This window comes from Carcharodon carcharias, chromosome 1, assembly GCF_017639515.1.
Source record: "Carcharodon carcharias isolate sCarCar2 chromosome 1, sCarCar2.pri, whole genome shotgun sequence".
NCBI classification, from domain to species: Eukaryota; Metazoa; Chordata; class Chondrichthyes; order Lamniformes; family Lamnidae; genus Carcharodon; species Carcharodon carcharias.
In genome coordinates, this window is record NC_054467.1 from 198,873,596 (window position 1) to 198,896,961 (window position 23,366).

A 23,366-nucleotide genomic window follows, 5' to 3' on the forward strand; every position below is an offset into this window, starting at 1 on the left:
ACCACAAAAGGGAGGAACCACCCAGGGACAGAAGTCCCACGACCTCCACCCCCAAGAGCTCCTGTCCAATCAGAAGCCAGCAGCTGTGCATTGCTCAGCAGTGCCACGATGGAGGCAGTGGCTGCTGCTGGTAGTCCACCCACCTCAGGCCCAGGGTTGTTGAAGGACAGAGGTCACAGGTGGGTGACAGGAGCATTGTGGGGTGGGGATTGTGGGGGAGGGGGGTACCTGCCACCCTCACACCTGAGTAAATGGTGTAGATGTAGATTACAGCTGTTTATGAATTTTGGTTAAATGGTATAAAGTGAGAAATGTTGATTTATAATCACCTGTATATCTTAGTAAAAATGTTCAATAGTGGAAATTATACCTGAAGCTTTTCAAGACTTGGTCTCCCTGTGAGCTTTGATAGGTTTGGACCAGGTTCACCTAAGACTAATCATCTCAGGGGACTCAATTCACTGTACCATAACAAAGTCTTTCAAGAGTCACAAAGAGTTATTGAAATAATGTGTGTGCATTGTTCCTTTAGACATTTGCCTGCTCTTGACATTTAAGGGATAACAATGCGTTATAGAACTTCTGTACTTTGAAATCATTGTAATTCAGTACATAGCTTCAGATATTATTGTTACTAACCTGACAGACCAACTTCTACACTTGTTTTCGGACAAATTCTTACTATTTGCCAGTTCATCATCAGACCAAGAATCTAGTGCTCCAGTGCTGCTTTTCCAGGTACTCCGTGATCTGAAATTAGATTTTCCAGATCTATAGATTTTCACTAAACCTGAACCATTAGTAGCAGAAGAGGTTCCAGAAGAAATATTTGTAAGGCTTTCAGCAGCAGGGCCAATTGATGTTCTTGGCTTGACTTCTAGTTCAGTTTTAAAGCTTTGGGTCATTGGATCAGTAGAATAATCACTGCACAATTTGTCAAGGTCTGGCATGCTTAGTGCTCTCAGTTCCCGTAGCTTGGAGCGCGACAAAGAATTTGGTCGATGGTTGACTGATGATCTACTTTTACTATTGTTAACCTTGCATGAAGTGAAATCCTGCTCATGAGACCTTTCACTGTTGGAATCACATTCATTGGTCTTTTTAAGCTCCTCAGTATTGCTCACAGAATGATTTGTTTCAAAGTTCAGAAAAGCTATGCTAGATGGAGACTTTTCTAATTGCGGTGATGGGAAGGCAACCTCAGAACTCCCTTCAGCGTAAGAGCTCAAACTACGCCTCAATGCACGTGATGCATCGAAGTCTCGATTAGATGAAATATTGGATGTCATTAGAGGTATTGCACTTCCCGATATTCGCCTTCCTATTGCTGGCTTGGTAAAAGAGCTAGCATTGCAAGTAACAAAGGACGAGTCTGGAAACTGCGTGTCTATTTTCCTGATTACTGGCTTGTCAAAGCTAGCTAGGCTTTCAAAAGACTTAATTCTCTGTCTGACAGAAAAAGAGCCACACTCTGGTGGACAGTTCAATTCATTTGTAAAGCTTCCCATATTTGATTTGTCCTTATCCCTTTGATAGAAGATAAAATCAGTGCTGGAGTGCTTTTCTTCACTCAAAGATTTCCTTAAGATTCCATTTGCCTCGATTTTTGGTTGAACATTATCCATATCTTTAACAGAGGTGTGTAATTGTGATGTGTCAAATGATTTTTCCTCTCTTTCCAGTAGCAGTTTCTGTTTTTGAGAAGAAGATTTAATTGCATAGTCAGGTGGATACTTATCAAATGGTGTATCGTCACTGCTTAATTGGTCTGGTGTCTGCTCTAACCTCGCAGGAGGTTTTGGGGCTATCTTTGGTTTCTGGGCATCATCCTGTATTACAGAGGATTTGGTTAACTTGTGGTCCAAAAAGCCTGAAGGAGTAGCCATGTTACTAACTTCTTTCCGCTCCAAAGCAGGTGATGTTAGTTTTAGTTCAATAAAGCTGCGTCGGGTTGACACGCATTCTCGATCATCTTCATGCAATGAAGCAGAAGAGAGTGCAGGAGAGTCCTTCAATGGTTTAGATCCTGAGGGTGGCAAATGTTCATCCAGCTGTCCTTTATGTAATGGTTTCTGCTCTACTTTCTGTGCTACTTGTGACAATTTCCCCCCGTTTTTATTGGCCATGTTAGCATTTGCACACAGTTCCGATTCTGTAGAAGTTGTGATATGTAGTTCAGTAGATCTTTCACTTGACATTTGTGCAATATTTTCTTTACTTTCATAATTTTCTGATTCCCCAAATGGCTTTTGAGAGTTTTTAATCCATGCATTTTCCCTGATATCTTTGTGCATTTCTTTGGGCTCTTCCTCTTTTAGTTTGTGATCCAGTGTTATTTGTTGATCAGTCTCTTTTTGGTCTTTAGATTCTTCTTTCAACACTTGTTTTTGCCTTCCATTGCTCAAATCCATTTCATCAGTGATATTAGGTGTCTTTATTTCACCTTTATTTTTCTGTCTTGTTTGGGGTCTAGTGTCTGCTGCTAAATGAATTGGAAACTGCTCTCCTGACGAATGTGCAGGAACTTTACTGATTTCATTCTCATGCTTCATTTCAGATTTATTTTTCTCAGCATGTTTGTTTGCTTTTAAATTACAAATTAATGATACTCTTTTGGTGAAGAGCTTTGATGATAGATTATCACAAACTGGTGACTTTTCTGGACATTTCTGCAATGACTCCGATTTTTTGGATCCATCGGGTTTTGTTGCATTCTTCTCACTGGTTTCTGACGATGGTTTGTTTTTACTTTTAATACTGAGCCCCTTTAGTTTTGGTGCGGAATAGAATTTATGGGTTTTGTCTTGAAACTTAGATCTAGTACATATCTGAGATGCTGCACCACTTTCAGGTTGCCCTTTAACTTGCATGGGGGGTTTCACATTTTGCACACCAAATGATTGTTTGGACTGATTTTGTCTTTGGGGCTGGGGACTAGATGTTTTTACACCACCTGACAAAGCCTGTTTTTCCTTTCTGTTGTGAGTCATGGATGAGGCTACATCCTGAGCACCCAGGTTTGACTTATTTATAGCAGAGAGGCTAGACTTGGGCACTGGATACTGCGATGAAAGGCTTGTTTTTATCATTTCTGCGTTTTTAGTATGTGTCAAGGCATCTACTGATGAAGAAAAATCATGGTCTGTTCTGCTCAATTCCAAACATGATTCTGTCTGAAGTCTTGATGCAGAAAAGGTAGAATCACTGTGAGGTTCTAACTTTTCACCAAATTCCCTGGCAACTTTCCCCACAAAATGGCCTCTGTCTGACTCTTGGTTATGAAAGGTCATCAAATCTGTGCCTTCCACAGAATTCATTGGCAGAGACTCCTTGAAAGCAGGATCAAATCCTACATGTTTGATTTGTGAATCATCTACATCTGTAGCAGTGAGGACACTTATGCTTTCAGATTTGGTCAGTTCAGAAGGCCTACCATCCACAGATTTTGGCAATGGGCTCTGCTGGACAATCTCTGTTCTATTCTTATCAAAAATGGAAGGCAGAGAGGAAGCGATTGTCTCTTTACTTGCTTCTGGAGCAAGCTCAGCCATGGATAAATCGTTCTTATGCAGAACATCTTGGTTCAGATTTGTTGGAAGGAGCACAAATTGCTGTGAAGTTTTTGTTTGATCACTAGGCTGGTAGCAGATTTCAACCTCTTCAGTATCTGAATCTGCAACACTAAGGCTTTTACACTGAGTGAAACTAACATCTCCAGGCAAAACCACTGCCACTTTAGAACAAGATAATTGAGGGCTATCCAAAGATTCAGTCTCCGAATCAGTGTCCACTGCAGCAGCATACATGGATTGTTGTTTACTTTTTTCTTTGATGTCTGTTAAACTCAATGATTTTTCCTCCTTCTTGGTGCTTAAATTTCTGGAGTAGTTAGTCAGACATGTTTTGTTCACTGAAAATATTTTGCCTGTGTTGACTGAATTCAGAACAGAATAGTCGAGAACTTCCTGTTTGATGTCTGTTGAATAATCACCTTTGTTACTTGTACCATTTGTGTTGTTGGTAGCTTTTATTGGATGAGCAGTAATATCAACTTCGTTCTTTTCCGATTTCAGAGACAAAGTATTTGTAATTTCTTCCTCAGAATTTAGCTGATTGATGACATCATCAATGTCTGTAACTGGGATGTCAGATTTGTTATTCTGCAGTGAGTTATTGTAGGAATCCTGTGAAACTACTTTGTTCATCTCCAGAGTGTCTTCAGTAGGTTTTCTCTGGGGTTGCACTTCCATACCTGTCATTCGGTTCTGCAGCAAGTCATCAATTGTTTCCTCACTGCTTTCATTGGCAATTAAGTTTCCATCAGGCTCTATGTTGTCAGGTTCTAGCAAATTTGGATTGGTCGAAGATGATGAGATGATACTTGACAATCTGTCTACAGCTGTGGAGAAAAACATGCATTAGAGAATATGGTTATATTTCAAATCTAGATATACAGGTGACTATGAGTCAGTGTTAACTGGATGTGCACACTCCAATTTGGCAGAACCTCTGCCAATCAGCCTGAGAGGCTGCTTGATTTCACAATCTGCCCAACATGAAAACTTCTGGCACAGGCATTTGATAATAAAGGCAGTTTACATTTATACAGCACCTTTCCCACCCACAGAGTATGCCAAGGCATTTCATGGTCACGGTGTTATAATGTAGGAAAACACAGCAGCAATGTGTGCACAGCATGATCCCACATAATCCATTTTAATAATATTGGTTGAGGGTTAAGTGTTGACCTGGACACCCAGCTGCACTCCGCTGCTCATCCTCAAATAGTGCCATGGTATTTGTTATGCATATCTGAGAGAGTAGATTTTGGTTTAACATCTCACTTGAGGGACAGCATCTTTGACAGTGCAACGCTCCCTCAGTATTGCACTGAAGTGTCACCCTGGATTATGTATTTAATTCTCTAGAGTAGGACTTGAATTTTCTGACCCAGAGATAACAGTGCTACTATCACTGAGCCATGGCTAACATCTATTCATATCCCAGTCCTCTAATTTTCCTTGCTTCTCTGTGGAGAGTACTTGATTTTTCCTATGGTAAGAGTAAGGAATAGCTGCAGAAAGTAGTCAACATGTGAACCAAGTATGAATCAAAATGATTTCACAGCACATTCTGGTAGTACTCAATTTATGCTACAGTCAGTGGATTCCATTGGTTTACACTGTAACTTTGATCACAAAACACTTAAATAAGTAACTTAATAGCTTAACTCAGAACCGCTACAGTTCACTTAAAAGGCTATTTCTTTCTCCTTGACTAATATATGGAATGCAGCACCATCCAGCTATGTGAGTGGATGAGTTTGGATCCCTGTCCTCTGTTTATACACTCTTTAATAGGATTCCAGGAATAGCATAAGACCAGCCATGATTCATTTTCTCCTCATCCCTTGTCACGATGATGTGACTTTACACGAGTGATATAAATCTATAATTTCACTGGCTGATCAAACATATATAGAACTGTTTAAAAATGACTTTTTAAAAGCAAGAAAAGGCACTAACTTAAGATGGCTACCACAAGTCAGATGACATCTGGTGTTGCAGATTGGCCAGTTTTCTGGAAAGTTCCAATGTGAATTATAATTCATACATGCCATAGCATCCTTCTCTGGAATTTCACACCTGCTGATGTCATGAACGCTTTCAAAAAGGATTTACTCAAAATTGCACTGGGCCTTATTTTGCATTTCTATAAGGCTACCTCTCAAGCAGAGACAGAAAGTCTACTAGGACAATAGCTATATGGAAAGGTGTTTTTTCTGTCTCATCAAGATGGATAATGGATCTTCAGGAGTTAATGGCTGGGACGTTACAGAATCTCATCACCTTGGCCATGAAACAAAAAGCCACAGTCTGTCCAGTTATCATCTAAAAAAATGCTTTCTGAAGTCATCATGCGGAGAGAGATCATGTGAATGGGGTAGCCATTTTTGAAATCTCTTGAATACTGCACACAATCTGCTAAAGTAGCAATCTAGAAAAACCTGCCTGTAGGGCAGTAATATTCTCCCCCTTCCTTTCTCCCTCAAATCAAGGTCCAATCTCTATTAGAGTTAAAAATCCAGTATAGAGATAGAGGTTAGGATTTTCTGTGCCTGCTGGCAATGGGCGTGTTCAGTGGTTTGAGCAGACAATATGGCGAGAAGGCCAAAAAAAAATCAGTTTCATGACATCGTGAAACCAATTTGCGATCGTCCACTCTGCCCACCGATGGCGGGATGCATTTCCCGCCATCAGACGTCAGGAACCTCATTGTAATATATCTGCATATCATTAAAAGCCCAGCCTGCCAGAATGGTCCCCCACTGCTGGATCGTCTGCCCATGTTGGCATGCCTTTCACCACAGCATATAAAAGGCGTGCACTTTGAGGGGCATTCAGAGGTGAGTGCACAGTAACATTGTAGAGATGCATTTGGGATGGGCTTTTAATGATAGGAATCTCTTTGTAATATATCTGCATATCATTAAAAGCCCATCCCAAATGCACCTCTACAATGTTACTGTGCACTCACCTCTGAATTCCCCCCAAAGTGCAGCCTGCCAAGTGCACGCCTTTTATATGCTGTGGCGAAAGGCATGCCAACATGGGCAGACGATCCAGCAGTGGGGGACCATTCTGGCAGGCTGGGCTTTTAATGATAAGCAGATATATTACAATGAGGTTCCTGACGTCTGATGGCGGGAAATGCATCCCGCCATCGGTGGGCAGAGCGGACGATCGCAAATTGGTTTCACAACGTCATGAAACCGATTTTTTTTGGCCTTCTCGCCATATTGTCTGCTCACACCCCTGAACACGCCCATTGCCAGCAGGCACAGAAAATCCTACCTCTATCTCTATACTGGATTTTTAACTTTAATAGAGATTGGACCTCGATTTGAGGGAGAAAGGAAGGGGGAGAATATTACTGCCCTACTGGCAGGTTTTTCTAGATTGCTACTTTCAGCAGTCGGGGGCTGGAAGCACTGTAAGCGCAATTGGACTTTAAATATGGTGTGCTGAAGCAGTGAGGTGATGGCGTGGCAGGTGAATGAGAGTCCGTCCACCATGGAAGTGGCATGTTTCCCAGGAATGCATAATTAATGTGGCGGGTTTGAGATGATACAGTGTGAAAAGCCACCATTGCGGCCGGCGGGTAAAACATCATTTTCCCTGCCGGCTATCGCACTTGGTGCAAATCTGGGAATATTCCACCCAGACAATTTCTCATCCAAGGGAATCTCAGCTGAATCATCAACTTTTTTGGAAAACATGGATTACGTTTTAAAAAGAAATTTTCTCCAGCAGTCGCAGTTTTACATGGGCTTCAATTCCACTCTTGGAACTTTAAGATCACTGCAAACTGTCACAGTCACAGATACCACAGCAAAGGACTCATAAACAGTGAACTATCAATTATTTTACCCTTCAGCACTGAATTTTAATTTTGCTAAGAAACTAACTACTTACACGATAACATAAACTTTGCATGCTTGTGTATGGTGAGTGTGGGATGCGAAGGTTGAGATGTGGGTTTACTTTTTAAAATATTTTTATATCATTATCAGGGTGGGTTTTAACTTAATAAAAATGAAACCCTTTTTGTTTTAAAAGAAAGCCTGGCAGACCCGTTTCTTTGCAATCAGCACATAATTGGCTAAGGACATACAGTGAGTAAATATCTTCATCCTGCTAAAGTCACAAAAAAACCCTGTTATGGTCAGACTTGGAATGGTAGGATAGGGGAGTCATATCTTACCCCTCCTCATGTGGCTGTAACACCCTGTATGGAAATAACAAATGTCTGATTTGATCTGGGTCTTTTTAGTCAAAGGCACAAATGAAGGGACACTGATGCACTCTGTCATCAGGCTGCCAAATGATCTAAAGACCACTATTACTTTGGGTATACTACATAGAAACCTACTAAAGCCTGATTTTTACCTTGGGTCAAGGAGCAAGCATGGGGCTGGATTAGGGATGACAGGGTGATTATCCCACTTGGTCCCATTTGCTGATGTGAGGCCTGGATCATTTTAACTATTGGCCTCATTTCCTTAATCGAGGCCCAACTCTAGTTTGAATCCAGCGTCAATAAAAGGAAGAAAGACAGCACTTTTCACAACTGTCAAATGTCTCAAAGTGCTTTACAGACAATGAAGTGCTTCTGAAGTGTAGTCAAGTTTGTAATCCAGGAAACCTGCCAGCCAAATTTGTGGCAAACTCCCACAAACAGCAGTATGATAATGACCAGACAAACAGTTTTTTGTGATGTTGACTGAGAAATATACTCACTGGCCAGGACTCCAGAGATAGCTCCCCTGCTCTTCTTCAAAATAGTGCCATGAGGTCTTTTACATCCGCTTCAGCGGACAGATGGGGCCTCAACTTAACATCTCATACAAAAGATGATGCTTCCAAAAATGCAGCACTCCCTCAGTGCTGCATAAGCAATCAATGATTACAGACCAATGGGCAGTTGTTAGGCGAGTGCAGCAGGTGGACAGAAGCTGAGATGGTGTCTGGTAGTCAGGTAAGTGGTTCGTAGCGGGTGTAAGAGATCCCAGTCAGGAGGAAGCCCCGATGCTCTAGATTTGTTCAGTGAGGCCTGCAGGAACACACCTGCCCCAAGGCACGCAAGGCAACTTTTGTTTTTAAACTACTCATCTTTTTGACCTTCTGGGATTGTGCCCCTTCTTGCCAGGTTTTCTCAGTTAGATGGTGGTAGGTGCCAATCCCCCAATACAAAGCTAAAATAGTCTTGGGGTGTGAGTGACATTATCAGACCCTCATTTCCGTATTTCAACGAGGCACTCGGCTGCTTGCTGCAAAAGCCTCATAAACATTACAAAACACGGGCGTTAATAGGCTGATTGTTGTCCATGCGGCATCAAACCGGAGTGCAAGACACTCCTCCATCTTATCCTCTGCACAAACAGGCTAGAACATTGGGCTGAATAATACATGCCGCTGCAGTGCATGGGCCGTGCATCTGGAAGCAGCCAGCATTCAGACTTTCAAGCCCACCACCTAAAGACGCCAAATAACGCATCAATTGGGCTAACTAAGAGTGCGGGGCAGGTTGCAGGCTGCAGACTGAGAGCATCCTGCCCAATCAAAGCAGTAAGGCAGGATATCTAGTGTGGGAGCTCGTTGACCATGACCCAGATCGTGGTCACGGCCTGTAATTTAAAGGGTCACTCTGGCCCCTTTAGCAGCACAATGCAGAAATGGACCTCTGCATGAGGTCTTATGTTCTTAAGTCATGAATTTAAGTCAACATACATCTAATTCTTCCATGAAGCACTTTCAGCCGCCAAAGAACAGCCAAGATTTAACTCTGCCCTCAGACAACCCACCATTACAGCCTACCTGATGTAAAAACGGGAAATATGGCTGGCGTAAGTCTGACTCTGAAAGTGTTTTATTCCATTCTGCGTGTATTCTGGCAGTCAATTGCCTTTTTAATGAGCACAGCTAGTCTATTATCTTCAATTTTGATAGCGTGGGCAGGCTCCCAATTTCCAGATCCACCCGCTAACCGTATTATCCCAGACTGGTGTGATGCTGCTGGGAACCCGACCCAACGTTTTTGCGCCCGATAATACGTTGGTATGTGTGTGTTTCACTCCCATTTTCGAAGTGTATTATTCAGGCCATTGTCTTTCTCCATGTATTGACTGGATTTACATAGAAACTAGGAGCAGGAGTAGGCCATTCGGCCCTTCGCGCCTGCTCCGCCATTCATTATGATCATGGCTGATCATCCAACTCAATAGCCTGCTCCCACTTTCTCCCCATACCCTTTGATCCCTTTTGCCCCGAGAGCAATATCCAACTCCTTCTTGAAAGCATACAATGTTTTGGTCTCAACTACTTTCTGTGGTAACGAATTCTACAGGCTTCACTCTCTGGGTGAAGAAATTTCTCCTCATCTCAGTCCTAAATGGTCTACCCCATATCCTCAGACTGTGACCCCTGGTTCTGGACTCACCCACCATTGGGAACATCCTTCCTGCATCTACCCTGTCTAGTCCTGTTAGAATTTTCTAGGTTCCCCCCTCATTCTGCTGAACTCCAGCGAATATAATCCTAATCGACTCAATCTCTCCTCATGTCACTCCCGCCATCCCAGGAATCAGTTGGGTAAACCTTCGCTGCACTCCCTCTATAGCAAGTACATCCTTCCTCAGATAAGGAGACCAAAATTGCACACAATATTCCAGGTGTTGTCTCACCAAGGCCCTGTACAATTGCAGCAAGATATCCTTGTTCCTGTACTCGAATTCTCTGGCTATGAAGGCCAACATACCATTTGCCTTCTTTACCGCCTGCTGCACCTGCATGCTTACCTTCAGTGACTGGTGTACAAGGACACCCAGGTCTCATTGCACATTCCCCTCTCTCAATTTATAGCCATTCAGATAATAATCTGCCTTCCTGTTTTTGCTACCAAAATGGATAACCTCCCATTTATCCACATTATACTGCATCTGCAATGCATTTGCCCACTCACTCAGCTTGTCCAAATCACACTGAAGCATTTCTGCATCCTCCTCACAGCTCACCCTCCCACCCAGCTTTGTATCATCTGCAAATTTGGAGATATTACATTTAATTCCCTCATCTAAATCATTAATATATATATTGTGAATAACTGGGGCCCCAGCACCGATCCCTGCGGTACCCCACTAGTCACTGTCTGCCATTCGGAAAAAGACCCGTTTATTCCTACTCTTTGTTTCCTGTCTGCCAACCAGTTTTCTATCCATCTCAATAGACTACCCCCAATCCCACGGGCTTTAATTTTACATGCTAATCTCTTATGTGGGACTTTGTCGAAAGCCTTCTGAAAGTCCAAATAAACCACATCCACTGGCTCCCCCTCATCAACTCTACTAGTTACATTCTGGAAAAATTCTAGTAGATTTGTTAAGCATGATTTCCCTTTCATAAATCCATGCTGACTCAGTCCGATTCTGCCACTGTTTTCCACGTGCTCAGCTATTAAATCTTTTGTAATGGACTCTAGAATTTTCCCCACTACCGACATCAAGCTGACTGGTCTATAATTCCCTGTTTTCTCTCTGCCTCCCTTTTTAAATAGTGGGGTTACATTAGCTACCCTTCAATCTATAGGAACTATTCCAGAATCTATAGAATCTCGGAAGATGACCACAAATGCATCCACAGTTCTAGGGCCACTTCCTTAAGTACTCTGGGATGTAGATCATCAAGTCCCAGGGATATGTTGGCCTTCAATCCTATCAATTTCCCCAACACCATTTCCCTACTAATACTGATTTCTTTCAGTTCCTCCCTCTCACTAAACCCTGTATTCCACAACATTTCTGGTATGTTATTTGTGTCCTCCTTTGTGAAGACAGAGCCAAAGTATGTCTTTAGTTGGTCAGCCATTTCTTTGTTCCCCATTATAAATTTCCCTGTTTCTGACTGTAAGGGACCTACATTTGTCTTCGCCAATTGTCTTCTCTTCACATACCTATAGAAATTTTTACAGTCAGTTTTTATGTTCCCTGCAAGCTTACTCTCGTACTCTATTTTCCCCTTCCTAATCAATCCCTTGGTCCTCCTTTGCTGAATTCTAAACTGCTCCCAATCCTCTGTTGTTTTTTCTGGCCAATTTGTATGCCTCTTCCTTGCATCTAATACTATCTCTAATTTTCATTGTAAGCAATGGTTTGGCCACTTTTCCTGTTTTACTTCTGCACCAGACAGGAATAAAGAATTGTTGCAGTTCACCCACTTGCTCTTTGAATGTTTGCCATTTAATCTGGTCATCTAAGTAACTGGCAACAGCTTCATAGACAGTCTATTTGTGAAGGTGTTTAAGAGATGAGCAGAAGGCTAAGTAATTTCTATTGGGTGTCATGGAGTCATAGAGGTCTATAACACAGAAAAAGGCCTTCGGCCCATCGAGTCTGCACTGGTCAAACAAGTACCTAACTATTCTAGTCCCATTTTCCACCACTAGGCATTGTATGCCATGGCATCGCAAGTGCACATCCAAATACTTCTTAAATGTTATGAGGGTTTCTGCCTCTACCACCCTTTCAGGCAGTGAGTTCCAGATTCCCACCACCCTCTGGATGAAAACATTCTCCCTCTAAACCTCCAGCCCCTTACCTTAAATCTATGCCCCCTGGTTTTTGATCCCTCCACCAAGTAGAAAAGTTTCTTCCTGTCTACCCAATTTATGCCCCTCATAATTTTATACAGCTCAATCATGTCCCCCCTCAATCTCCTCTGCTCCAGGGAAAATAACCCCAGTCTATCCAATCTCTCCTCATAACTAAAATGCACCAGCCCAGGCAACATCCTGGTAAACCTCCTCTGCACTCTCTCTAGTGCAATCACATCCTTCCTATAATGCGGATTCCGGAACTGCACGCAATATTCTAGCTGTGGCCTAACCAGCATTTTATACAGTTCCAGTATAACTTCCCTGCCTATCGCTCGGCTAATGTCTCGGCTAATAAAGGCACGTATTCAGGATATAATTAGATGGCTATGCAAGTAATATGAAACTGTACTGGAATGCATGATGTCCTTGCTTGCATACACCATTTTCATGAAGATAGCGACAATTACAATCACAAACAGAAACTCTAAGCAAACCCCAACTCTTTGCTTACCTGATACTGGTTTTCGTACTTCGAGTGTGATGGAGGGTGGGAGGTCATACATAAAGTTACAGGTCTCTTGGTAAGACATGCCGAAGACTGGTGAGCTATTAATCAAGACAATTTCATCTCCAGGACCAAGCTTTCCCTTAGATTCCTAGAAAAGTAATGCCACGTTTATGTGTGTAACTGGAATGTCTTGTTACAAGTGGGCAAAGTGTAAAGTCTATGTATTCAATGGTGAAATTCTAGAAACTCAAACGTCACAAAGTTCAAAGTACATCATTTGTAGCATGATTCATAAATGAATGATCCGGCTGAGCTTTTGAGCTGTGTGAGGCGCTGACTTTACTGGCTACAAGTGAAACTTCTCTTCTGCAACAGCAAACACAAAATTTAAATATGGAAATGTAAGTTCTCCTTATGGGTCAGGGTGTGCTGCTGAAGCACACAATTCAAGGAGGTCCCAGATTCAACTCCGAGATGAGTTACCTGATTTCAGCCAAGATGAGGGGAAGTCAAGCTGGCCTCCATGTCTCAGGTTAATTGTTGGGGATGGGCGGGGGGAGGGTAAGAGCTGGGCTTCCCTACTTGCTCTCCAGTTAACTCAGCCAGCAAACGCTGGATATTGATGAGCAGAGAACTGGATTCAGCTGTGATATTCCCTCGCCTGCTCAAATAACTTGCCAACATATCCTGTTTTGGCTCACAAATGAAGAAAGGTCACTTAAGTGAAGGTTACCAGTTTCTGTGGAAATATAGCCCAATAAGGAGTCAATCCCTTCAAAGGGGGCCAGAAAACAGAGGGAAGAAAACATTCCATCATACATAAGAACAACATACACTTACTGTAAGTAACTGCTCAGGTTACTGAATTTAAATATATGTTAGCTTCAAGGTTTTTGTTCTTTACACGAGAATTATTTTAGGATTCAGTGTCATGGTCACTTCCATAAGGAGACCTCATATCCTCTGTGATCCACTATAGATTGTTCTCTCCATGGCATCTCAATAAATGATAACAGTGCCCAGAGATCATAACCAAAAACTGATATCTGCATACTGGGCTACCACGACATATCACATGCCACCAAATGATTCTCCTTTTCAAAAGTAGACAGAATACGCACTCTATTTTGGCTAAGCCTTGAGTCAATAAATAATTTTATTTACAAGAGATACAGGAATGAACCCTATAGAGCATTGAAATACTCCCTTTCCTCTGTTATATGCAATCATACAAATGCCACTCATTTTCTCTTTGAATGTAAACTTTTAACAGAAGTTTACTTGCTAGAATCTCAATCTGGTCCAAATCCCTTGGATTCCAAAACCTAGTCATTCCAAACTGCATGTTGAACTACATGTGTATTCCAATATAATCCATAATTAACGAACTATGGCCACTGAGCTGTCCATCAAAGAAGACTACAGCTAATCATTGAACCCTGTTCCCCTCTCAAAGGTCTCAGGCATGTCTGTCAATCACATCCACTACCCAGCTAGAAACTGATCCTATCACAGGGACATGTGACCATTTCTTTGAACGCCGCTGGGTGCAGTGGCCACTGCTGGGCCAGTCAGGCATCGGGAGGGGGTGGAGTTGCTGCCGTAGGAGTGGCCATTGCCGCTGGGTGCTCCTCCGGGTTCACCAAGTGGTCTCCCCACATGGTAGAGGGCCCGCCTGCTGCTGCTAAAATGTGAGCAGCAGCAGGAAGAGATCCTAAATGGGCCACTTAAGTGGCTCAATTGGTCTGTGGGCAGGAGGGCCAATTTCCACCTTCCCCACTGCTGGCAGCATGCCATGGCACAGGGAAGATGATGGGCACTTCACCCCTGCTTTCCCTCACCATTTTATGGGACCTCCACCTCCTAGTCCATCTCTAAAGGGCTGGTAAAATCCAGCCCTTGATTGCTGTTGTGAATGTTACTGATTTGGTGCTTCCAGCTTTCACCACTCTTAAAATCAGTCTGTTGAAAGACCAGAGGGTGAAGTATAACGTCAACATGAAACAGCAAACATCTCTCCAGCAAACACTGCCAGTTCTGTATTTACAGTCCTTTGATCATGCTCATTGCACTATTCTTAATCTAAACTAAGGAGACAGACCCATATTAGCACCATCTCATTGTAACTTAAATTTGCAAAGTTCACGGGCAAAGAAGGTTTGAGTGTTATTTCCAGTTCATCTGCTTAAACATGACAAACAATGATTCAAATAACTGAACTTTACAACTTACTCTCTCAGCAGCTCCACCTGGTTGTAAACCTGTTATCAGAACTCTCATGGGAGAAGCCTTGATTTCCAAGTCCAGTCCAAATGATTCTGATTCCTTACGTGAGAGATGTACCGTTTCTGTACAGTACAGTCCAGAGGTGTCTGTGGTTTCAGCCTTTTTGCTATGAGGCAGTGGCCTTGCAATAGGCTTGGCAGAGTGTAACTGATGCTCATCATTCTTCTGCTTCAGGAGGGTTGGTGGGCACTCGATGCTCATCATGCTTTTTACTCTAGTGACAGCTTTGTGTTCAAGTTTGGGTGATCGTTTGGACTCCACCTGACCCTCCTTGACACCAAGGTTGCTGTGATTAGTGTCAGTAGAGCTGGAAGATTCAAAGAATTTAAGCGGCATGAAGGGCGAGTCAACCATTTGCTCCATTGAACTGTCCTCAGACTCTAGTGAGCTGCTATACAGAGGTGTGGCTCCATCACTGCTGATATTTCTTAGCAACTCACCATCTTGGCTTTCATCATCTACTTCGACAGAGGACGTGGCTATAATAATCCCTGAATCTTCCTCGGGTACCTTCTGTGCAGTGTCCCTTTGAGGCCGTTTGAGTCGAACGTTATCCTTGGGCTTCACAAAGTCCTCATCGTCGCTGATGTCATCATAGCAAATGACCCTCCTCTGGCGTAGAAGAGGGCTGCGGATTGATTTGGGACTGTCACTCAGGCTGGCCTGTCGAACAACTTCCACGTGTTTGTTGATAGGTACAACAGGTTTCCCATTGTTGAGGGAGACGGAGGATACTTCTGGTTTAGGCACTCCAATTTCTTTAGGAATTAAAAATACACAAGTAATTTTTTTTTGTTACATCCAAAAAAGGAGACAAATGAAGAAAAAAATTACTGCATGCACTAATGAAACTGCCAGTCAGAGGAAGGCCATGGTTCAAACCCCACTACCAGCTTCTTGGCACATCTCCAGGGCTGTAATAACAGAAGGCTGCTTTACTAATATTGACAGGATAAGCCTTTGAGAATGCTGGTCCTCATCCATCCTTCAAGTGGAGCCCCGTAAATCTTGGGGCAACATTATGGAGTAACTTATTCTTCCTCTCTTTTTCGTGACGTTTGTATCTGAGAAATAGGCATTCTCTGTGGGGGTAGGTGGTGGGAGAAGTCAGGAAAATTGGCCCCATCCGCTCCGATATCATTTTTAAAATTCTTGGGATGTGGGCATCATTGGCAAGGCCAGCATTTGTTGCTTATCCCTAATTGTCTTTGGTGGTGGGCTGCCTTTTTGAACCGCTACATGTGGTGTGAGCGAACCCACAGTTCTGTATACAAAGGGAGTTCCACGATTTTGACCCAGTGACAGTGAAAGGACGGCGATATAGTTTCAAATCAGGATGCTAAGTGACTTGAAAGGGAACTTGCAGTTGGTGGTGTTCCCATGCATCTGCTGCCCTTGCTGCCCCACTCATTTATTTTAAAAAAGGCTAATTCCAAAAGCAGCGGAATTTCAGGTAATTGCATAAAATATTATATATTAGTACATTGTACTTTCAATATCTTTATTAAGATCAGTCACTTAAGTTCTGATGACAGGCCTCTTCTGAAATTTTAAGCTATTTTTCTCTTTCAGATGTAGGCTGCGCTGCTGTGTATTTTCAGCAATTTTTGTTTTATTGCTTCAATAGAAATAATTTATTTTTCAGCTGAGAAGTAAAGCAATAGCTTTCTGCTACAATTCAATTGATCTATTCACAATAACCTAGGAAATACCATTGGCAATATTGGCAAATGAACCTTTAACACACATGAGACATTCTCCTGTTCCCTACTTCTCTACACTGCTGCTGCCATTTAAGATAGCCGCCAAGATTACTCTGGGCATGTGCACTGGTTCACATATGTGCAGAGCCTATGCTGACGTAATTCTGAAGGGCACAATTTCAAAATTTGCAATGACCTACACCTTGGAAGTATTGCTAACTGTGAAGAGGTTTGTGATAGACTTTAAGAGGGCATGGATAGGCTGGTGGAATGGGCAAACACGGAGTAGAAGGAATTTAATGCAGAAAAGTATGAAGTGATATGCTTTGGTAGGAAGAATGAGGACAAACAATACAAAATAAAGGGTACAATCCTAAGTGGGGTTCAGGAGCAGAGGGACCTGGGTAGACATATGCACAAATCGTTGAAGGTGACAGGGCAGGTTGCGAAAATAGTTGATAAGGCTTATGGGACTCTAGGCTTTATAAATAGAGGCAGAGAGTACAAAAGCAAGGCAGTTATGGTGAACTCTAATAAAACATATGTTCAACTTCAACTGGAGTATTGTATCCAATTCTGGGCACCACACTTTAGGAAGGATCTGAAGGCTTGAGAGGATGCAAAGAAGATTCACGAGAATGATTCCAGCAATGAGGGATCTCAGTTATAAGTTTAGATTGGAAAAGCTAGTGCTGTTCTCCTTAGAGGAGTAAAAGTTGAGAGGAAATATGATAGAAGTGTTCAAAATAATGAGTGGTCTGGACAGAGTAGATATGGAAAAACTATTCACATTGGTGGAAGAGTTAAGCACCAGGGGATCCCAAGTTAAGGTGAATGGAAAAAGAATCAAAGGTGACATGAGGGAAAGCTTTTTCATGTGTGGTTAGGATCTAGAATGCACTGTGGTGGTGGAGGAAGAGCCATTCTTGTTTTTAAAAAAGGGAAAAATTTGCAGAGCCACAGGGAGAAGACAGGAAGTGGGACTAGCTGTGTTGCTGTTGCAGAGAGCTGGCATGGACACAATGGACCAAATGAAATGTGCTGTGCTGTAACCATTCTATGATTAAATTAGAAGATGCACATGAGTATGTTAGGTGTTCATCCACCAATATCACTCCTGGTAATTGCTAGGCTAATATTTTTCATTCTCATGAGATATGCAGTAGATACAGGACGTCATTTTGAAGTTGAATCCTCATCATCTGATTCTATCCTAGCACCATCAAAAAACAACACCAGTTAGTATGATTCAAACCTGGATTCAGAGGGGGAACATCACCATCATCCAATGAGTTACTTGTGCTCTTCTGCCGCAGGTGTTCTTCCTCACTGGCCGCTGTTACCATCGTGTCTGAGAGTGACGAATGGTTAGGAATGTTGTGGAAAAAGTACTGGGAGAGTTCCGTTTCTGAACTCAGTGACCCTTGCTGAAAGAGAATATTTTACGTTATAGAAACAGGCCATTCAGCCTAACAGGTCTTTGTTGGTGCTTATGCTCCACGCTAGCCTCTACCCACCTTGGTTAATCTCACTCCAACAATAGATAGCAGTTTAATTCTGACATTGATCACTAAATTCAGGACAAAGTTTTGCGAGTCTTGCTCATGACTTTGGAAGAGTACTTAAATTATCAGAGCCAGTGGAGGAACTTCATTACTGGGAAAAGCACTAATGCATTTGGTATTTTTGAGAGTTATTAATTGAGACAATAGAGAAGATTCTCAGTAGTTACTCATCAGCAGACATTCTTATGATCCCTGTACAGACTGATAACTTTAAAAAAAAGAAATCTGAACTTCCAGTCAATAGGTTAAAGGATAACATGCCAAGATTTCACATTTTCAGATCTTTACAGTAACAAACTGACTGAAAACACTTTTGACTAAACACTGTTTTTGTAAGCAACTTATACTTTAAACCACACAAAATTTTCAATACCACTGAAAAAACTCACTATCAGGTATATTTTATACTGTCATTTAGGCAGACGTTCAATTCCCCAGATTTGGTCCAAAATAATTCTTAGTTCCTAAGGGTTTACTTCCGATCTTTTCTTATCCCAGCCTGGAAACATTTATCTCCAGAAATGTCTTTCACAATGTAAGTTTTCCTGGAGACTATTCCCCCTGCTAAAGCTAGACAAATCATCCAGCTTCATTTTAATTCCCCACAAACTTGGTCTTTCCAATCCGAGCGTGAGATCCCACCCACATTCCTATGGGGTGAACCATAGAGACCATCGGCCTCTAGCTGCTCTTTCTTTCCTGAGCCCTGGCAGACTAACTGGGCAGGACTTTTTGGATGGCAGGGTTTCATAACCTACCACCCAAAGAGCTGGCGGGGGAATGCAACTGCATCGATACTGGCTGCCCCACAACTATTTAACATTCGGTGGGGCATTAATTGGCTAAGAGCGAGTCTTCTGAGGAACTGGTCAATCCAACTGGCTGGCTGCTCTGTCGTCTCAGCAGCACCAGGTTCGAGTGGTGGCCACTGCTGGGATTACAGCCAGTTCCTGATGAAGAGGAGCTAATGGAAGATGGACTGAAGATAGGTCTGGAGTATCAGCAGGGCCTGGCTGGCAAGCCCCAGTGAGGGGTATGAAGGGGTTGGGGGGGCCGGGCTTGAAAGGCTGGGCTGGTGGGGGGGGGGGGGGTGGGGTGGGTGGTGGGGGGGGTTATGATATTGGAGTGAGGGGGCGGTGTGTCTGATGGGTACAGGAGCCCCCCCTTGCCTGACACCAGACCGTGCATATGAAGGACCAGGTTTGCCTCCCTCTATACCAGGTACAATAGTGGTGGATACAGGATGAGGCACTTTAATTGGTCATTAATTGGCCACTTAAGGGCCTCGATAGGTCCAAGTGTGGGCGGGATGTCCAACACCTCCACCGGCCCCCATAAGATGGGAGACAGATTGAGGCTGGGTTGGTAGGCAGTGAGTAGGCCACATGCTGCATTTTAAGAGACCCCAGCCTTCAAACCTGCCCTGGGCAGTAAAAGGGTCAGGTGACCCACCCACTGCTGGGCCTGTAGGTTATGGAAAGCAGCCAAGCATTAACAATGACATGATGATAGCCCTTACAAAAATGTCAACAAACAGCTATTGTAACAGCTAGAATAGAGAATTTTTCGACTCTCACTGACACAGGAATTTTTAATTTTTAATTTTAATTTTAAAGAACTGGGGATTTGAATAACTTCACAGCTGGGTTTTTTTCTCCCCCCCTCACTGGCACAGGGAGGTTCTTAATTTTTAAATAAGTTCACAGCTTGACAGTTCTACAGACCGTCTCCACTCTTCCTGAGCATTTACTCTTAAAAGTTGCGACTCCTACACTGCAAGTTAAGGCCTTTAGTACAGTGAAAATGAATTGAGTTCAAATGACTCTGTTGAGCTTGGGTTTCCTTTATGTATGAGTCACTTCCCACCCCCTTTCCTACATCTGAAAATGGGGGCGGAACTTCCACATCTGCTGGAGGCTCCACAAAAATCTGGGCCTGAGCATCACTGTCTGATTGTACTCACTACTGTGCTGTTGGTTCAAGGGAGTTTGTTGCTATTAAAAAAATTGCATCTGTCTCCATTGGCCAAGTGTCTGAATGAATAATGAATTGGATGATTCAAAGCTTGCAGGTGTTAATAAAATAAAAGAGACAGCATCAGAAATATGGCTCATCTTCCCTTGTTACTCCTTCCCCACACCACTTATTTCTTAATTTTACTCATGAATCTCTTTAGGTCTTTAGGCCACTTATCAATTTGATGACAGCAAACTTCTCCCAGGTAAATATTGTACTTTTGTGCCTATGGCTGAGCATTTGCTGCAGTACCTTATTCTCTCTCTTTGTTGGGATTGTATTCATTTATCGCTTGGTACCATCCCCTGATCCCCCTCATTAATCCGTGGCCGAGATCTGGAACTCACAGGCCCTGATGTTTATGGGGAGGGTTCAGGGGAACACAAAACAAACACTGCAAAGTCAGGGATGCTGTCAGCAGGACTTCATTATTGTTAGTTTCTTTCACTTCCCATAAGAATTTCAATGTGTGTGTTTCATTTATATGAAGTGGCCCAAAGTTGAGGATGCGTTCATGATTAATAATTTTAACCCTCTCAATAAACTCCTACCTGTCAATGGCGATGGACAGGGAAAGAACAGTTAAATATTGAACCTATTGTGTCTGATAATGTGGTCGGTTATACCCACAGCATTGTAACATTTCAGACATTGGAGCTCTCTATTATCAGGCAGAGGCCTGAGGCTCACTCTGCACTTGATGCATTGAGCACGGGGAAATGAAGGCATAAGTGACTTTGGTGCTAGGGGCATTTATGACTTGCATTCAGAAAATAATGCAATTTGGTTAAAATTGAAGGTGATATCAAAATAGTTTGATTTTGAGAAGACAGCTCAGGGAATACAAATTGAGTTGGACAAAATATTTACGTGGGGAGAACTAATGGCAGGTGAAATAATACAAGCAAAGGAAAATGGACAGCTGGTATACTCCATGAATGGTGTCAAGATTAAAAGGTATGAAATTGAAGGAGATCTGGGGATCTCAACAATAAACATGGCCAAACCCCTACAGAGCTGCAAACAGAATACACAACTGTCTCTCCAGAACAGAAGAATACAAGTTAAAACTAGCCATGCTCATATTCAAACCACACGTTGAGTAGTGTCCAATTATGGTCCAAGACACATGGGAGACAATCAAGCACTAGAGGTAGTTCAGAGGAAAGCCAAGAAGCTGATTCCTAAGGTTGAAGTTTCTGGCTCAGAAAGGCAGAATAACAGGCAGGTAGACCCGTAAATTGAAGCACCGTGCCATTGGCAACATGCCTGCTGTCAGTTCACCCACACTTGCCCATGCCACAATTTTACAGGCAATGGGGGAGGTGTTGGGTGGACCGCCTGCCTGTAACACAAAAGAGACCATTAAGTGGGCAATTAATACCCAATAAGGGCCACATCCCACCATCACTCCGACTTAAAGGGGAGGGGGCAAGGCCTGCACCCATGTAGCCCGGCAAGTTTAATCCTGCTGCACAGTGAAGGAGGTTGGAGGTTGGGGGTGTTGTCTCCTTCCCAAGGCTCCCTGGGGCGGGGGAAGGTTGCCTCCTTCCCAAGGCTCCCCGTGCCAATCGGTAGCTACCCGCACCTCCCCCATCTCACAGTTTTGCTTCACCGCATTCACCCTTCCACCTGCCCTGTCTAATGAACTGCCCACCCACCTCGCTAGAGCCTGCCAATTGTAACGAGATTGCGGACTTACCTGGGTTTCGAGCATCCATTGTTCCTCTTCCTCCTGGGCCTCCTGCAGTACTGGCAGTGGCCACTGATCTTGGTATGGCGCAGAGCTGCTGGCCTCAGATTGGCTGACATCTCTATGAAGTCCTGCCTCATACTAATTGGGCCATCACCCAAAAAATTAAAGCGGGGTGAGCCGGCCAAGCAAAGGCGGGCTTGCCCCTGAAATTTACGCTGGGGTGTGGGGAGCTGTCCTCAGAGTACATTCCAGCCCCTAAAGTCAGACGTTTGAGTTATGAGGAAAAGATGGAAAAATCTAGACTTCTCAAATTTGGGGTGTGGCATTATGGATATGTAGAGGACAACAACTGGTATGGAAAAGACATATCACAAATATTATTTCACATATGATAGAGTTATTTGAGATCATGAGGAGTCTGGACAGAGTAGATAGGGAGAAACTGTTCCCATTGGTGGAAGGATCAAGAACCAGAGGACAAAGATTTAAGGCAACTGGCAAAAGAAGCCATGGTGACATGAGGAAAACCTAGTTTACGCAAAGAGTTCTTAAGATCTGGAATTCAGAGCTGCTAGAGTCTGGAGGGTTCAATTGAAGGGAAGTTTAAAGAATCAAAAAGAAACGAGAGAGCAGAGGTGCAGGGAAGTGAAGAGGCGAATGATAATCAAAGTGTGACAGGAAGGGGCAGAAAATATAAGCAGAACAGTGCAGCAGAAATCAGAATCAGAATGAGTAATAATGGTAAAAAGTCAAAGCTTAAGGCGGTTTATCTGAATGCACGCAGTATTTGTAACAAGATAGATGAGTTTACAGCACAAATAGAAATAAATGAATATGACTTAATAGCTAGTACAGATACGTAGTTGCAAGGTGACCAAGGAAATCAACATTAAAGGGTATTTGACATTCTGGAAAAATAGGCAACAAACAAAAGGAGGTGGGGTAGCTTTGTTAATAAAGCGGTGGTGGGTAGTGATATAGGTGCAATAGATCGTGATGTGGAATAAGTTTGGCTGGAAATAAGGAATAGCAAGGGGAAGAAGTCATGGGTGGGAGTTGTCTATAGACCCTAGAAGAGTTGACTCACTGCAGGACAAAGTATAAATCAGGAAATAATGGAGGCGTAGAAGAAGGGCACTACAATTGTCATGACTGGACAAATCAGATTGGCAGGGCGAACATGGAAGATGAATTTGTAGAGTACATCAGGGATTGTTTCTTAGAGCAATACATTGCAGAACTTACCCAGGAACAGGGTATTTTAAATCTAGTAATGTGTAATGAGGTGGGATTAATAAGAGATATCATAGTTAAGGATCCTCTAGGAAGTAGCGATCACAGCATGGTAGAATTTCAAATTCAGTTTAACGGTGAGCAACTCGGGTCTCAAACCAGTGTCCTCAACTTAAATAAGGGCAGTTACAGAGGTAAGAGTTGTCTAA

The 23,366-nt window shown here is 42.9% G+C and overlaps 1 protein-coding gene across 6 annotated transcripts in view; it reads right to left on the bottom strand.

The window, feature by feature from the left end:
- pdzd2 (PDZ domain containing 2) overlaps positions 1–23,366 on the bottom strand; it is a 648,685-nt gene that overhangs the window by 29,819 nt on the left and 595,500 nt on the right. For all 6 annotated transcript variants that reach the window (XM_041183009.1, XM_041183071.1, XM_041183135.1 and 3 more), the window contains 4 exons: positions 17,903–18,074; positions 14,891–15,702; positions 12,662–12,806; positions 640–4,399 (listed from right to left, as the gene is read on the bottom strand). In XM_041183009.1, coding sequence (XP_041038943.1) covers positions 640–4,399; positions 12,662–12,806; positions 14,891–15,702; positions 17,903–18,074 — 4,889 coding nt within the window. The remainder of the gene's footprint in view (positions 1–639; positions 4,400–12,661; positions 12,807–14,890; positions 15,703–17,902; positions 18,075–23,366) is intronic.